We start from the raw sequence: 17,571 nt of genomic DNA on the forward strand, positions 1-17,571 counted from the left end.
TCTGTGCACGTAGGAGTCGCTGGTTGTACATGAGAGCTGTGTTCCTGGAGAGGCCCTGTGGTCTTTCTAAGACACACCAGCCTTCCTTAGGAAGCATTCAAGCTATCACATACAGAAACTAATGCACACGGCCCTCTGGTCAAAGGCTACGTGCATGTTTATATTACACACTAACAGTCTGTGTCCTGTCCTTATGACTCAGTCCCTCACATGCTCACCAACATTGCTCTGCTCAATTGCTCTTCTCAATATTTGCACTCTCATTAGCTGTGCTATTATTTTGTATCTCCCTAATCACTAATGTTGTTCATGATTCATGGTTTTACCTCTTGCCATTCCTCTCCTTTTTAGTTGTCTCAATGTTTTGTGTGTGAGTGTATGAGAGAGAACATACATGCACATGCCACAGTGTGCATATGGGGGTCAAAGGACAATCTTGGGTGTTACCCCTCACTTACCTTTTTTTTTTTTACAGGTCACTGTGGTTGTCTAGACTCCAGACAAACTTCTGGGAATTCTCCTATCTCCTCTCATCTCTCAAAAAGAACACTGGAATTATGGGTGTATTCTGCCAAGTCTGGATTTATTTGGGTTTTGAGATTTGAACTCATGTCAGCAGTAATTCACAGAAGCACGTTATCTATTGAAACTTTTCCCCAGACCCTCTTTCTTCTCTTTAGTTGAGCTCCTACTCTAAATGGTTTCCCCATTTGAGTCTTTGGTTCTTTATTAATTTTTGTTTTTGTTTTTGAGGAAGTATCTCTCTATGTAGCTATTGAAGTCCTGGAGCTTGCTATATAGACCAGGCTAAACAAATGTTGATCTTTCTTGCAGACCAAGAATATATGGTAAGCACATACAAGTCATCTTCTGAGTCACAGCACTGTTGTGGAATGACCTATGTGGAGCTAGCAGCCTGTGGTAAGGCCAAGAGGCAACATATGAGGTGATTGCTTTGCATCTTCTTTTTATCCTGGTAGCTGGGGAGAAGCCTGTGGCTGCTTCCATGCTCTTTAGCCTCAGACAACTTGTCTTACAGTCTCACAAAGCTGCAGTGAGCCTTGCATGGTGGCGGCCAATGCTTTTAATCCCAAAACTTGGGAAGGAAAGATGGGTGGATCTCTGTGAGTCTGAGGACAGCCTAGTCTACATAGCAGCAAAAAAGGCTGCAATGGATTTCCCATGATACCTAGCCAGTCAGTGGCAGTCACCCTGCCCTAAGTGTCTGCCCAAGTCTTTTCTCTGTCTCCTAGATTTGAAGACATCCAAGACGCCTGTACAACACACAGACATGGGACGCAGAGCAAAGCTGCAGGTGTTTATTGAACCAGATTAACAGACTGAGCAAGGAGGGGACAGGTGTCTGGATTCCAACTTCAGGAAGGAAAGTGGATAGGACAGCAAGGTGGTTCTCAGATCAGTCATCATTTTCCACTGAAGTTAAGTTTGGAAATTAATGCCTTGAATTTGTCTATGATGTCTTGTTTATAGTATGCTCTACATTCTTTGCTGATGACGATGGCTTCCTGATAAACAAAGAGGCAGAAAGGGGCAGAAGTGGTTACAGTCAAGGAGCAGAACCCCAGCAGGGCTCCCCAGTCACCCATGTTGAGGCTGTTCCTTCTGCACAGGGAAGAAAATTTTCTGCAGGGACTCAGGGCTCCAGCAAAAGACTCTGCCCAGGGAGCTGCAGCTCATCCACAGATGTCAGGAGGAGTCTGAAAAGCCACCCTAGCCAGGCAGGGATGAAGGGACAAGTTCCCTAAAGCATGTTGGGGGCTAGGTCTGGAGAGGGGACAAGATGGCTGAGTTCTAGCTTTGATGATGTCTCATAGCTGAGGACATCTGTCAGCACATTGGTTGTGTGACCATGTTAGAAATATGTCCCTGTGTGGATGTGCTGGAAGAAATTCCTTCTTCGAGAGTGCTATGGTTTTGCAGGACCTGACACCCAAACTAAAAATACTTGTGGAAACCAAGAGTGAGAGACGCAAAATTCAAAATATGTATCACTGTAATCCAGCTATGTTTAAATAAGAGACTAAGGGAGACCAGGATCGACTGGGATGAGTAGCCACAGGCTACTCATGGTGGTAGTGGTGGTATCTAGGCCATGGAGAGAGGTTCTGGCTGTATCTCTGAGGAAGCCAGTGGAAGGAGGGCTCTATCTGAGACAGGAGACTAGAATTCAGGGAGGCTCCAGAGAAGGTGATCCTGGCCAGTAGACAGAAGCTTCAGGCATCTTAGAGTAGAGTTGAGGGTGTTCCTCCTATGCAGAAGTCAGAGCAAGGATTCTCCTGTGTCCCTGCCTGCCCTGCTGTGGTGAGAACCCAGTGGTCACTCATTGCTGGGGAGTGCTCTGCAGGACCTTGCATAGACAGACTGGATGTGGACCAGCATGCTGCATGGACAGGAGCTGGGGTGGGCAAGGTTTCGCTGCTATCATGTGGGTTCCCCCACCCCCACATGACTAGTTGCCTGATCATTCTACCATATAGTGCATGGGGGCATCAGGGTAGGGAGGACATTACCAGAACTTTGGTATTCAGGAATTTGCCTTCAAATCCTGACTCATTGTAGCATTCCAGAAGTTTTTCCGCTGCTGCCCTTTCCCCGTCAGTAGGGTCAAACTTGTTAAGGAGGACATTCAATATTCCCTTGTTTCCAATGAGGATTGTAGTATAGACTTCGAAGAAAGGAATGCATGCTTCCGCTGCAAACACAGACAGAAGAAGATCATTGACAGAGCCCCAGGCTGGCAGAAGTGTAGGTTCAGGGTTTCTTGCCACTTCTACAAATATCTTAACTGATCTTCCGCACAGTCCTGCTCTCCTGAAGGCTGCTGCCTCCTAGATACAGCACACAGTTTCCATAGACACACACTGCCAGCAAAAGGCAGACACATGAGTGTACCAATGTGCACATCTGACCTTCACATAAATCCCACACATAACTCAGTTTCAGCCATGCATGCAGGTAACAATCCGTCATCACCTCCACACCTCTGTCTCCCCGTTCCACCCATCCCAACTGTTGTAATCCTGAACAGAAAGCTTCCAGTGTCTCCTGCAGCTCTTCAGGCTAGTGACATCCCAGATACCCCCTAGATGTCCAAGCAGGTAGATATGGAAGGGAGATAGGGTGACCAACAGTCAGAAAGCCTGTCTGTTCCCATTCTCACATGTCTTGAAGCCCAGCTCCCCGGTCAACAGCAAGGCCAGCAGAAGCAGTGTCCTCTTCATGGTGTAGAGTGCTAACTGCTCTACTCAGAGCAGATCCTGCTACCTTATAAACTGCTGTGTCCCTGAACCCAGTCCCGCCTACTCCTTCCTACCCCACTCCCAACACTGCCTTCCAAGAGTTCCAAATGCCGTTGGGTAAGACCCGGGCACCTATGGATCCCCTTCCCCCTTGCATGGGTGACTGAGCTTAGGAGCCCCTCCCACTCTGAAGAACAAATGGCTGGAGAGAGATCCTGCTTCATCAGTTTCTGGACAGAAGTGGCTGTACCTTTGCCAGAAGATGCTTAGAGCTGACCTTTGTAAGAAGCCACATGCTGAGCCAAATGCCCCGTTCTGCTGTCCCCAACCTCTGCTTCCTGCTAACACTTCTCATCTCTCCTGGCTCCAACCATGTCCTTCTCAAGCTTTTAGGTGGAAACCACAGGGGTCAAGGAGGCTTTCCATGATTGTAGGCAGCCAACCTCCTAGAACACTGCATCTGCCTGAGTTCAAGATCTGAGCAGAAGTGTGTGTATCTAAGGGGACATACTGGGGACACTTGGACATCTTAGCTGCTGCAAACTTTGAACTAGACCACTGAGGACATGGGGGAACCATCTGGGAGGATATTCCCTGTGTGTTTGTTTGGTCATGTGTTGGATCCTCAGTGCACAGTGATGATTTTGTTCTACAACTGCATCATGCTGTTCATCACTGTCTTCCTGCTCTTGTCTATCTCAGTTCACCAGGAAGCAGGCCTCAAAGAGGTCTAAACAGTAGAGTCAATGTGGTTACAGCAGCCCTCAGTAGAGGGAGGGATTTATCTCTGTACCAGGACACTGTGGACTGGCCGTGTAGAAACTACCACTCTCCACTGTCCCCAGGCAGTGATGTGTGTGTGGACTCTCTCAAGTTCAATTCAACCTACTACCCTCAGAAAGACATTTGTGGCACAAATGACATTGTCGGCTGGACATTGTGTTAATCATTCCTGGAGACAGGAGACTACTGTGTGTGATGGCTAATCTGATGCTCATCCTGACTGGGTTTAGAATCACCATGGAATCATAGCTGTCTGTGGAGATGTGTAGGCTAGGATAATTATGTCTGACTATGTGGACAGTGTAGACTAGTTTCATGGACAGAGTGGAAAAAAGAAAGCAAGCTGGGCATTCATGTCTCTCTTCTTCCTGACTGTAGATGTGATCAACCAGGTAGAGTTCCTGCACCATGCCTGCCCTACCATACCTGTCATGCCATCATGGACTGTATCCCTGCAAACTATAAGCGGCAAGCTGCTTCTTATCTGGAGTAGCTTCACTAGTTCACTAACACAGTAATGGAGCATTTCTTAGCACGTGCAAAGCCCTGAGGTTAATCCACTAACTCACACACAAAAATTGGGTGGCTAAGGAGATGGTTCAGTAGATAAAGTGCTCATTATGCAAGCCTGAGGACCCGAGTTCAAATCCCCAGAACTCTGTAAAGAGGTGAGTGTGGTGGATGCACCACAAACTGCATGGGAGCTCCAGGTTCAAACACATACCTCATCTCAAAAAACAGGGTGGAAAGCAGTTGAGCTAGCGTAGTGATTAACTGTGCTTACTGCTAAACCCGATGACCTGAGTTCAAATCCAGAACCCACATGGTTGGAGAAGAGAACTAACTTCTGCAAATTGTCCGCTGACATTCTTGCACACCATAGGACCTTTTCACACACACACACAAACACAAACACAAACACACACACACGAATAATGTCTGTGGAAATAGCCAAAAAGAAAGCTAAACAAGCTTCTAATGATCAAACTTCAAACATTTGAACAAAAAGACTAAGTAACATCTGTTATGGTCCACAGAAACTGTGAAGTAAGATTTCAGCTGACAGAACAGAAGGCTGAGCCCCCAGAACAAATGTGTTCTGACTGAGAGAAGTCCTGTTTGCAAGGTGCTGGGCCCGCCACCTTTTATATATCATCTGATTCTTTCAGTATATGTCTTGTGAAACCATAAGCTCTCTCCCTTGGTGCAAGATTTGGCAGAGTATGGATTATTGGGCACAATTCTCTCCCATGTACTGGTATAGTGGGCCATCACCCAATCACTCAGTGGGAAATTTAGTCACAGTCAATAACCTTGGTTCCCACAGTCTAATCTCTGCTTCATTTCTTGAGATACATTAGATACCACCTTCTTGTCCCCATCTTCCATTTGTCAGGACATGCAGTCAGGAAAGGAGTATTTCTTACTCATCTCATTTAGGACCTTCAAAGATAAAAGGATATTCAAGCTCAGAGAATTGCCTTTGTTTGTATGTACATAAACTGAAAACTTTACAGAATAAGAAGAGAACAATAGAAGAATAAAGAAACTGATGCAAAAAAGTAGGCAATATAAAGTTTATTTCTCCCTCAGTTCCAAACCCGTGCTTGCTGTGAGTCTTCGTCTGGACACTGAGGAGACCCTGAGGCTGGCACTCAGAGGTCCCTGATAACATCATATTGTAATATAGTTGTGAAATAAGAAATGAATCCATGCTGGCATGAATGGTTGGATGAGCAGATAAATAAATAGGATTAAGCGAGGCTGTTCTTCCAGAAGAAATCATGAGTATCTCTAGATGCTCCTCTGGGGAGGGCAGTTTGCTTCCTTGAGATCTTCAGTGTGAGCACATGCTTCCAAAGACAACAGCAAGGTGGGCTCAAGGCTGGCCCAGTCACAAATGTGCTTGATGTGAAATTGAATACTTGAGTTTCAATCTCCAGAACCCAAGAAGAAAGCCAGGCACAAAGGCACACCTGTAATCATAGTTCTAGAGAGTCCGCCCCTGGGGATCTCTGACCTGCCAGTCTAACCAAATTGGCAAACTCCAGGTTCAGTAAGAGACCCTGTCCCTAAATCTACAAGGTGGTCAGTTGTTCAAAGGACAAAGTACCCCTATGGCAGCTAACAACCATCTGTCATTCCAGTTCCAGAGGATCTAACACTTTCCTCTGACCCCACACACATATTGATTTGTTGAAGTGGGACTGAAGGCACCTGATTGTCTATCTCTGGCTACCATGTGCATACACATATGAATGCCATGTGTCGAGTTAAGACTACTATTGTTCATCCAGATGTGGTTGTGCACACTTTTAATCACAGCACTCAAGATACAGAGATAATAGGATGTCTGTGATTCTGAGATCTGCATGTTATACAATGTGAGTTCTAGGAAAGGTGAGGCTACACAGAGAAACCCTCTTGAAAATGAAGATAGATAGATAGATAGATAGATAGATAGATAGATAGATAGACAGATGATAGATAGATAGATAGATAGATAGATGATAGATAGATGATAGATAGATAGATAGATAGATAGATAGATAGATAGATAGATAGATAGATAGATAGATAGATATAGATAGATGATAGATAATAGATAGATTACTATTGCTGTGATAAAACACCATGACCAAGAGCTCACTGAGGAGGATAGGGTTTCCTTGTTTCATATCCATATCCCCATTCAACATCAAAGTCAGGACAGGAACTACGCAAGTCTGGAGTATGGGGGGAGACCTGATGCAGAGGCCATGGAGGGAAGCTGCTGACTGATTTGTTTCCCAAGGCTTGCTCAGCTTGATTTTTATCTATAAAACCAATGACCTCCTGCCCAGGGATTACATCACTCACAATAGGCTGAGCATCCCCCACTGATCACTAATTAAGAAAATGCCTGCCCAGGGGGTGGTGGCACATGCCTTTAATTCCAGCACGTGGGAGGCAGAGACCGATGGATCTATAATTTCAAGGCCAAGCCTTTCTACAAAGTGAGTTCCAAGACACAAAGGGCTGCACAGAGAAACCCTGTCTTCGGGTCGGGTTGAGGAGAGACAATGGAGGCCTTACCTGATTTCCGAAGTCTACACATAGCGAGCATTTGTTTTTCTTTTTGTTTTTTTGTTTTTGTTCATTTGTTTGTTGTGGATGATCAAGACATGTTTTTACTATGTAGGCCTGGCAGTCCTGGAACTCTCTGTAGACCAGGCTGGCCTTGAACTCAAAGAGATCTGCCTGCTTCTGCTTCCCAAACACTGGCGTTAAAGGCATGTGCCAGTACTACCTGTCAGATGCGTGTTCTAGAATTAAGAATAACTTCTCGCTGATGATTTCAGCTTTTGTCAAGTTGACATTAGACTAGCCAGCATACCATATAACCACATACATAAATGAACATATGTGTGCCTGTGCACACATACACAGAAAGGAAAATGAGGAAAGATGAGAAAACAGTAGAGATATCTTCTAAGAGAATACTAATGGTTGTAGTAAGATGTTACAAACACTGCGGAAATGTGTACATTTCTCGTGTCCTCTGACATGTGGGTCAAGGGTCTTAACCTCTGTGACATCTACAGAAAGCCTGATGCCAGCTCTGACAGGTAGCAGAGGGCTTCAGGTGTCACCCAGCAGCAGACACATCTTAGCCACAGTCCACCCTCGTCTCCATTCCTAATACTTCCAAGAGTGAGAAGGCCTCTGCTGGGCAGACATATTGTGCAGGCCTCAGCAGCCTTCGGGACCTGCAAGGTCATCCAAACAAGGACTAGAGGACATAATGGATAGCCCACAACCAAATAGTGTTTGCCAAAACGGTTACCAGATGCAAATCCTGTTTGGATCGACAAACCAGGAAGTCAGAAGGCTCAGTACTCTCTAGGTCTTTGGCAGTGTCATCTGTCACTGCTTATGAAGAGAAAGTGACAGCCAAGTGCCTTTGACAACAAACGACTTAGCTCTGAATTATCAAAACACTTATAATCTTTACTTTTAAAAGTTAATACCAGCCAAGTGACATAAGCACTTATTTAATGTGAACAGGGAGGTGGTGGCAGAGGATTCACAGTTCGAGATCTGCCTGGGCTATATGGGAAGATACCTTTTGTTTCGAGGCTTAAGAATGGTCTTGTTTACAGACTAGAGAGACACAAACTAGCCCTTCAGCCCATCTACCCAACATCTGTGGAGACCTCCTATGTGCTGTCCTGTGTCCCTGGGATAGAGCACCACATGCCTTGCTCTCCTGTGCCCTTAGACTAAGAACACAAAAATCAGGTAATGCGATAGGAATTAGGGAAACAGAACAGGGTTTAGAGCTCAGTGCTGTGACGAAACACAGATTTATTCTTATATACAAGGGGTCCACTATGCTAAGGTGTAATCCGTGTTCCGTGGCTATGACAAAATCCCACCACTAGATAATTTATATGAGAAAGAAGTTAAGTTGGCTCACGGTCTGGAGTCTTGAAAGTTCAAGACAGAGCAGGCACATCCACCCAGTGCCTTGCCCTGTCTGAACTCCTGGTGCAGAGCAGAAGGGCAGCGTGAGGGGTGGGGGAGGTGGGGGCTGGCGGAAGACAGTTGGAGAGCAGAGGCTGCACATGCTTTACAGCCACACACCATGCACTGCCTCTCACCTGCCACACTGGGGACCAGGGTACAAGCTGGGGTTTGGTGTGGCCTAGCCATGTGGACACCATAGCAGGCTGTCCCTCTGATTTGATGGTTTTGGATGCATTTTGGGGAATTAAGCATCGAACTCCCAGCCAGGGGAAGGGCGAGCACATCAGACATGAGGGCAGAGCATTTGGAGGCCCGGGCTATCCCTGGGGTCATGCTTATGGGGACATGGTGCCATACCCGGTACAGAGGTGCTCCGGATGACAAACAGGGCAGGGTAATGATGAGTTCTGGTTTCTGAGCACAGAGTGGTCAGGGGACTGACAGAGTCCAGAGAAATGAGAGGAAGACTGGGGCTTCCCTCATGGAATCCCTGCTTGTGGGAGGCTGAGGCAGGTGTGTCCCCAGTTAGCTGTCTGGGATCCCTTTGCTCACAAAGGTAGAAATGGGTGCAGGAAGGGGTACTCTCCAGCTGCTGGACTGGGCAGCTTCTATTGCCCTCCATGTGTCCCAGCAGGAGCAGAAGCAGCTGGCAGGAGGGAGCAGCAGCAGGAGGAACCCTCTAGTGAACAGACCACACCAGCATGGGACCCAGAGCCTCATGGGTAGGAAGTCAGACCTCCTTGGCACTCAGCAGTGCTGTGGCTCTTGGCCCTGGTGAGGCTCTTGTATCTAAAGACGCCACAGCTCCCTGAATCTCTTTGTCAAACAGGTCCTGAAGTTTCTGTCCTCTGGATCTGTCCCCTTTGTTCCTTCCTCAGACCCTACTCTGCCTCTCTTGCTGTGGCCTTTCCTTTTACTGCCCTGTCCCTGTCCAATACTTCAGCCTGCACACATCAAGCTGCTTGCCTGCTGATGACTCAACTGTCATTCCCCTGCCTCAGCCTTTGCTTCACTGCCCCCTTCTCCATTGCTGTCCATTCAGCCCACACTCCTGAAAGTAGGGGAGACAAGAGGCAGAGTCCTCTCATGAGGCCTACAATGTTAGTCCCAGGAGAGAGTGCGAGCATGTCTCCCTGTGCAGTGAATGGAGGGGGCCTGAGCAGCCCCCCTCCACAGGGCAGAGGGGCACTGGAGCCTACCACAGCCTACCTCTTAGTAGCCTCCTCTGCTGGACCACTGGGTGTCAGGCGGGTGCTTCCTGTCTGACCGAAATTAAATGGTTGAAGGGTCATCTAGAATTCTGATAGCATAACTCTGCTAGACACTCTGAACCTGCCGGACCAAGGCTGAGTCTTCAGAATCTCGGGTAAGCACCTGAGATTGCCCTCTAGTTTTCCAGAGAATCTGTGGAGTATTCAAAGTGGCTGGTGCTGCCATCAAGGCCATCATGCTGGGTTCCTGATAGAAAGTCAAAGCAACTGGAGCAGCAAGACAGTCAGGCAGGGACCAATTAGGGGGTCAGGTTGCTCCAAATGAAGAATCTTTGCTTAGTTTTGAGAAAATGAACATGAGGCACTTGTAGTATGAACTTGTATATCTGGCTGGCCTGGAACTCCCTCCTGTGTGGACCAGCTGATGTCAAACTCACCATGGTCCACCTGCCTCTGTCTCCTAAGTGCTAAAATTAAAAGTGTTTGACACCACACCAGGCAGTTATCAATGGATTTTAACAGTGTTTACCACCAATCACAGGGAAAGTTGAATTTGTTACACACACACATACCACACACATATTATACAAAGAGAGCACACACATACTAGATACATACAACATACCAAACACACATACACACACCAAACACACATACCACACACACAGAGACACACCACAAATAAGCACCACACACACACCAGACAAATACACCACATACAATACCACACACCACAAAAACACACATATTATCCCCGCAGTGGTGGCACACGCCTTTAATCCCAGCACTCAGGAGACAGAGGCAGGCGGATCTCTGTGAGTTCAAGTCCAGCCTGGTCTACACAGTGAGTTTCAGGGCAGCAAGGCCTGTGTCTAGAGACCCTATATCAAAGCAAAAAAAAAAAAAAAAAAAAAACAAAAAGAACAACAACAACAACAGAAAGATGTTGAGCTGAAGATGACTCCGACAGCAGGAGGATGTCAGGGTTAGAGTCGGCTTCAATGGAGCCGTGAAGAAAGTGAAAGATGGGGGCAGGGACAGAAACAGTCAGGGCAGGGTCCCCACCTGGTCTGACCTAGACATTGACCTTAGGAAGGCTTTTAATAAATGGTGAGTTCCCTGGTGTGACAGGATGACAAAGGCCCACTGTAGATGGCTGATGGAGGGGCTCTTTCCTTCTCCTGACTCATCATTTCCTTGGTCCTCACATGACATGTGACCTTAAGCAGAACACTAAGAAGGCACCAGGCTGAGCCAGGGCCCATTGTTAACCGGGATCTTATCCTCTTGCCAAAACACACATCTCCCCCTGACACAGCCCCAGGGAGTTTCAAGCAGGGTTCTGGGAGGGGCCTGGAGGGCTCAGACCCATTTATTTCCTGCACCCTGAGCAGCCCAGGGCAGTTACAAAAGGGGCCCAAGCTGGGTAGGAGCACCTGCCACCATTACCATGAAGCTCACTGGTGCTCTCGTGTTGCTTGGGGCTGCCCTGCTCCTGACTTCGAGAGGAAGTGAGTACTAGAATGTGGGTGACCTCAGGGGGAAGTGGGTAGTATGGTGTGGGTGTCAGGGATGCTGGGTTTTCAGGGATTTAACACCCTCACTCCCCAGAAAGGATATCTGTGTTCTGATGCAAAGCTTTCAAGGGTGGATCACCTTTGTCTGTGTTCTAGATTGCGGCATTTGCCCTGCTATAAATGAGAAGGTTGATATTTTCCTTGATTCGCCTGTGTCTGACTATGTGGATTTCGTGAGCCACTACAAGAATAACTCTGCCACTTTGGAAGAAGCTAAAAGCCTGAAGATATGTGTTGATAACAAGCTGACAGAGGAAGACAAGGCGAATGTACAAAGTTTGGTGGTGAGTTCTCTGTGTGTCTGGTCTGAAAGCCTGTGTGCTCACCTGCTCACACCAACTTAGGGATGGAGCGTGCATGTGTTCCCTCCCAGCACTGCAACTTCTCTAGAAATCCAGAAAGATGTCAGGAGAAGGGACAGGAAGGACACTGGCTGATCAGCTCACTCAAGCCAGACAACATCCCTGCCACCACAATACTGCTTGCCTCCATCAGACTTTCTGGCCCAGCCTCCTGAGTACAGCTACATCAGCACCTGGCACCCCTTCTCCAGCCCGGATCTTTTATCCTAACTTTTAAAGTCTGCCACCGCACCCCCAAACACATCTTTTTTCTTGTTCCCTGTATCTCTGAGGTCACTGTGTACAATCCAGGCCTGGGTTGCTCAACTACAGAATCTAATTGAATCCCATCTTGTCCCTAGAACTGGTAGGATTGTAACCGCCCCATTGCATGCCTCTGAGGTCATCATGTGACAGGAATCAGTTCATTGTGGGGCCACATTTGCCCTGGAGGCTCAGCTGGAGCCCTTCCAGGTCCTCCCCATCTGCTTCTCCATTCTGTCCCACATGTGCCCATGGTGTCCTGAGGCAAGGTGGCTCTTCCCATCAGGCTGGATTGGAGGCTGTCTACTAGGCTCGCCCTGATGTGGTTTGTTGGAGACAGAATGGAGAGACTCCCAGGTCCAAGTCAGACCCAGGAGCTGTTGCAGACAGAGTGCAGGTCCCTCCCAAGTGGTGTCCCGTGTATGACTGCTGAGATCTCCTTCACTTCTGAGGCTTTGTGGCCTTTCTCTTTGCAGGATAAAATAAACGCTAATCCTTTCTGTTGATGATTCAGTCTTCGTCAGAAAACTCACGGAAGTCACTTGCCTGCTCACCTGCATAGATGCGGCTATCTCTACCCCTACCCTCCAGGTGTCTACAAACAGGATTCCAACAATAAAAAGCCTTGCAATTCACAGGGGATTCTGGACTGTTTTGATTTGAGTTTGGGTATTGAATGGTTTGGGACATTTCAGGGACAACCATTGGGAATTTGAACTGTCAATACTAATTGCAGCACTGCCTAAATCCCCTGCAGAATTCATGAGGGGATGCTAGGAGACCACAGTCACCACAGCCAGAGTGTCTGTCACTCTCATGGGCCATGGGCCATAAGGAACATACATGACAGCCCCGAATGAACTCCCCAGAAACATGGACCAGTGAAGGGCCAGAGAGTCTGAATGTCTACTGAGGATCACACCATTTCCATACAATAAAATCTGTCTTTTCTGTCCTCTGCTGGAGACATGGACCAATTGTCTAGTATCCGCATGTCACAGTGCTCCTCTGGGCCTCTGCGTCCCATCTATAAAACCTGACCACAGATGGGATGGGCTCCTGCATCAGGCTTTGGGGGCTATGCCACTTTTCTCTGAGTGTGTTTCTGTTTGTGTGTGCGCGTGTGTGTGTTTCCATGTATGTATCTATGTATGTATAGACATCAAAGGTGCTCTCCTACCATGCAGTTCCTAGTGATTGAATTAAGTTGCCAGGGTAGAGAGCAAGTGCCTTTACCTCTTGAGCCATCTCATCAGCTCCACAACTGACTTTATAATGGATGACTTCACAAGTATCTGAATAGAAATAAGGGAATACTATTAACTCAAAGGTTAGGAACCTGCTCACACAAAGCCAGTTAGGGTCCCTGGATTAGGATTATGTTAAGAGTAAGAAAATGCCAGATAAAAGAAACAGACAGAAAACACAGGATAGAATTAGATCTGGTTGGTCATGCTGAAACAGCCAAACAGCCCAGAGTTTATTTTAGAACTTGCTTATATTTAAAGGCAGAAGAAAGCACAACACAGTCCGTATCTAACCATAAGACCATTCCTGTCCTTGAGTGAGCAGCCTCCTACCTAACATGCACTTGCTGCTCTGAAGTAGCCCTCACTTTGGATCTTGATGTTCCTAAGGTTTGACATCAGCAGTTTACTGACCTCCCCACAGCCTGGCTGGGGACTGGGGATGTCTCTATTTCTGTCACCCAGTGAAGGAAGTTCCAAGAAGTCTTCTCTATAGTGAGACCCACGTGTTGAGACACTTGGAGATGCACATCGGGAGTGATGGGAAATGGAGCAGATGAACCGAGCAACTTTGATTCTGAGACCACTGGTGACACTGTGAATTGAAAAGACTATATTGTATATAATAGTGGGTGTTTAGCTTGCATGTATGTCTCTGCATATGACGTTCAGTGCCCCTGGACATTGAAGTTATAGATGATTGTGAGCAGCCATGTGGGTGCTGGGAATCAAACTGGAGCCCCAGAAAGAGCAGCCAATCTCTTAACCTCTGAGCCATCTCCAGCCTTTTATACCTACAAACCAAAGGAGAGTTGTGAGTCAATGGAAGGAAAGAAATGCTATCAGCTGACATTGAAAGGTCAGTTGTACAGGTTTTAAAAAAAAAGAATGCTAAGTGGCTTTGGGCCAGATGGTGGTGGTGCACACCTTTTAATCCCAGCACTCAGAAGGCCAAGACAGGTGGATCTCTGAGTTTGTGACTAGCTTGTTCTACAGATCAAGTTCCAGAGCAGCCAGCATTATGCAGTGAAACTCTGTCTCAAAAAACCAAGCAAGTAAACAGCAGCATAAAAAAAAGAAGAAAAAAGAAGTAGATTTGAGGCTGTGTTGAATCTGAGCGGTTCTAGATAACTCTGAGAAGGCACTGAGTGGCTGGTGACCCAATGTAAATAGAAGTGGAACTTTGTCACATTTAGGAAAGGAAAGAATTCAGGAATTGGTGGTAGCATTTCTGGGATCAAGGAAGGGAATGGGGAATCAGATTAGGAACAGTGACCTGATCTCTCAGACAGAGATGGGCATCACAAAGACAAAAAACGTTATCCTGTTCACGGGTTAGATCTGTGTTTGGCAGGGTACCAAGGCTGCCAAGAGTTACTTACCTTGGAATGAGTAGGAAAGCAGAACAGTAAGGTGATTTGACAGTGAGACAGAGACCTATAACTGCGACCATTCTACAGACATTTGTGCTAACTCACGGGGGTGGGGGGCAATTTGGGCTGGTGAATAAGGTTATAGATAAATGGGAGGGTTAGTGACAGTTGCAGGACCTGTGAAGCTGGTTTGCTTCAAGATTGAGGGTGGAGATAGCCACTGTTTAACCATAGAGGTCTGGAGGTCTGTAAAAGGAGAAAATAGGAGCAGATTCAAGATTTCAGCCCATTTGTCTGGAAACAGAAGAGGTAGGAAGTCACTGGTGGCAGCTCCCTTGCTTCTCTGATTTTTCAGATTTTTACCCTGATATCTGACGAAGTTTTTATTGATAAGTTTAATTAGATTTGTGCTTCATCTTGCGTCCAAGTTTTGGGTCACAAATTCATGAAAAATCTATTTGCCAGTGACTTTTCAACCACAAACACACACTGGAGATATATGTGGAATCTACATCCAATGTAGTCACTGAATCACCAGATGGCTTTCCATTTCTTCTCCAAGCCCTCTGGGCAAATCTGGGATTATCTCATTGCAGGCTTCTCAGGACCAGTCACCCAGTTTGAACATGCCTGAAAATGGGAGTGAGGATTGAGAACAAAAGAGACAAAAGACAGAAGATAGAATCTGGAGGGCTTCCAGTAAATGCAGTAACAGCCTCAAGTTTATTTCTTATAGTTTTTATATACACAAAGCCAAGGGGGGAGGCAAAAGGCTTCCTTACCAATGATACGAGGAAAAAGCAAGCATAATTACCTCCTTAATACTCAAAACATCTAGTTATGACCAATTCAAACATCCTGTTATTTGGCCTTGACAAACTTGAACTATCTGGGTTTCAGTCAAGATGGAAATAGAGTCACTGTGGGCTCCCACAGATTTCCTGCTTTTCAATTTATTTTTGAATCCTGCCCTTCTGCCACAGGACACAGGTGACTATGCCTGTCTTAGATTGTCCTTAGGTGTGTCATCAATACACACATTCCACCATGTGTACCCAGGCTTAGATTAACTGAAGGCAAAAAGATCTTGTCCATCTTTGACTATCAGCATCTGATTATATAGGGTTAAGGCAGAGTGTGTAGCTTGATGTCATGCACCCCTGAGCCAACTTTCCACCGAGAGTTCCCAAGTAACTTGATAATCATAGGCAAGCAAATGATGTCTAACAATACACATGCTCATATGGCTACAATACTTTCTAATAAAGGAGTAAAGATCGACTATGATGGGCGTGACCTTTTAAAATTGTTCCTTGATATCTTTAGCCATCTTAGCACATCAAAATTCAATTTTGCCTTATTAATTTCATCAAATATAAGGACTCATTAGCATCATGCCAAATTCCTCTCAGATGAGCTCTATCCTTTTCCATCCAGTAACACTTTCATAGTGACCAGAAGAGGTTACAAACATTAACTTGTCAATGTACACAGAGGCTGCTCGTTAGTTTCTTGGCCAGCTAGATCGGAACTAAGAACTCAGAAACTTCATTAATTCAAGCACTGCTTGTCCTATTATCTTAATCATATTTCTAGCAAGCACTTATATCTTAAAAAATTTGTTTTTGCCGGGCGGTGGTGGCGCACGCCTTTAATCCCAGCACTCGGGAGGCAGAGGCAGGCAGATCTCTGTGAGTTCGAGGCCAGCCTGGTCTACAAGAGCTAATTCCAGGACAGGAACCAAAAAGCTACGGAGAAACCCTGTCTCGAAAAATCAAAAAAAAAATGTTTTTTCATGACAGGATTTCTTTGTACCTTTGAAGCCTGTTCTGGAACTAGCTCTTGTAGATGAGGAAGCTTCAAACTCACAGAGATCTACCTGCTTCTGCCTCCCAAGTGCTGGGATTAAAGGCATGTTCCACCATCATCAGGCCTCTTATATCTTAAATTAACCCATTTCTATTAATCTGTGTATCACCATGTGGTTGTGGTCTACTGGCAAGGTTCAGTTCAGTGTCCTTCATCTGTCTCCTGCAGTGGCTGCATGACATCTCATTGACTCCTCCTACTCTCCCATCCTCTATCTGCTTGGAACTCCCACCTTGCCCTACTTTGCCCTGAAATAAGCCCAAAGCAGCTCCTTTTTAACCAATGGTATTCACAGCATCCAGAGGGAAATCCCACATCAGGGCAATACCGTAATTCTAGTGTGAATATTAACAATGAACATACAATTGGTTAAACTACAATTTACATAAATTTGACCCAATCAGGAAGCAAAAAATGATTTTTTGGTGGGTGAGGTATGAAGAACTTCATAATTCCAAACTTTTCTCTTTACCTCTCCTAAAGTCCAATGCATCACTGCTGCCAACTTCCAAAGATATGTTTGAGTGGTTCCTGTCCTTGAGATCCAAATGCCAGCAGGAGAAACCTCCCACCCTTCCTCATTTACAGAAGAGAAATTTTTAGCCACACAACACCTCCATAATAGCGTTTGATTGCTTCAACAAATCTTTCCCACACAGAGTAACATTCTGAGGTACCTGTTTTCCAGGCCTTCTATTTCAACAGCAGATGAACACTATATTGGCAAAGATGACTTTTGCATCCCATGAAACACTGTGGATAAATGCTCAGTAGGCATTCCTCATCCAAATCCAGAATAATTAAAACTCACAGAAGTCTGGGAAATTGATGCTGCAGGTATATCAAGGAAGCCAGGAATCATTAATAGTCACTATAATCTCCTCCTCTTCTCAAAATGCAGGATGCAATATCAGTGGATAAGAAACATAGGTTCAGCAGATCTTACTCCAACTCCTCTAGGGGGCAGCAGCAGCCACAATATCATCAGGACAGCGCCATCACCCCTATGTTCCACACACCACACCAAATGCTTAGGCAGCTGTCGAGCTTCATTTTCTCCCGTGAAAAAGCACAAACATGCCTTCGACCCCATATCAAAACAGGATTGAGAATCTTCTATACTCTAGCGGAAGGATC

At 46.1% G+C, this 17,571-nt stretch overlaps 1 protein-coding gene across 1 annotated transcript; it reads right to left on the reverse strand.

Moving 5' to 3' along the window:
- Positions 1-1,424: 1,424 nt before the first annotated feature.
- Positions 1,425-3,242, reverse strand: LOC130869110 (androgen-binding protein homolog). The gene is made up of 3 exons (XM_057761189.1): positions 3,182-3,242; positions 2,532-2,713; positions 1,425-1,526 (listed from the first exon to the last, which is right to left on the reverse strand). The coding sequence occupies exons 1-3, from the start codon at positions 3,240-3,242 to the stop codon at positions 1,425-1,427; spliced, it is 345 nt and encodes a 114-aa protein (XP_057617172.1).
- Positions 3,243-17,571: the final 14,329 nt, after the last annotated feature.

The sequence above is a fragment of the Chionomys nivalis genome, chromosome 2 (assembly GCF_950005125.1).
Source record: "Chionomys nivalis chromosome 2, mChiNiv1.1, whole genome shotgun sequence".
In the NCBI taxonomy this organism is placed as follows: Eukaryota; Metazoa; Chordata; class Mammalia; order Rodentia; family Cricetidae; genus Chionomys; species Chionomys nivalis.

Coding starts and splice junctions, on each gene's coding strand:
- LOC130869110 (XM_057761189.1), bottom strand. CDS start 3,242: ATGAAGAGGACACTGCTTCTGCTGGCCTTGCTGTTGACCGGGGAGCTG. Junction 2,714..3,181: donor GGAGCTGGGCTTCAAGACAT/GTGAGAATGGGA, acceptor CTGTGTTTGCAG/CGGAAGCATGCATTCCTTTC. Junction 1,527..2,531: donor TCCTGAATACCAAAGTTCTG/GTAATGTCCTCC, acceptor TTTGTTTATCAG/GAAGCCATCGTCATCAGCAA.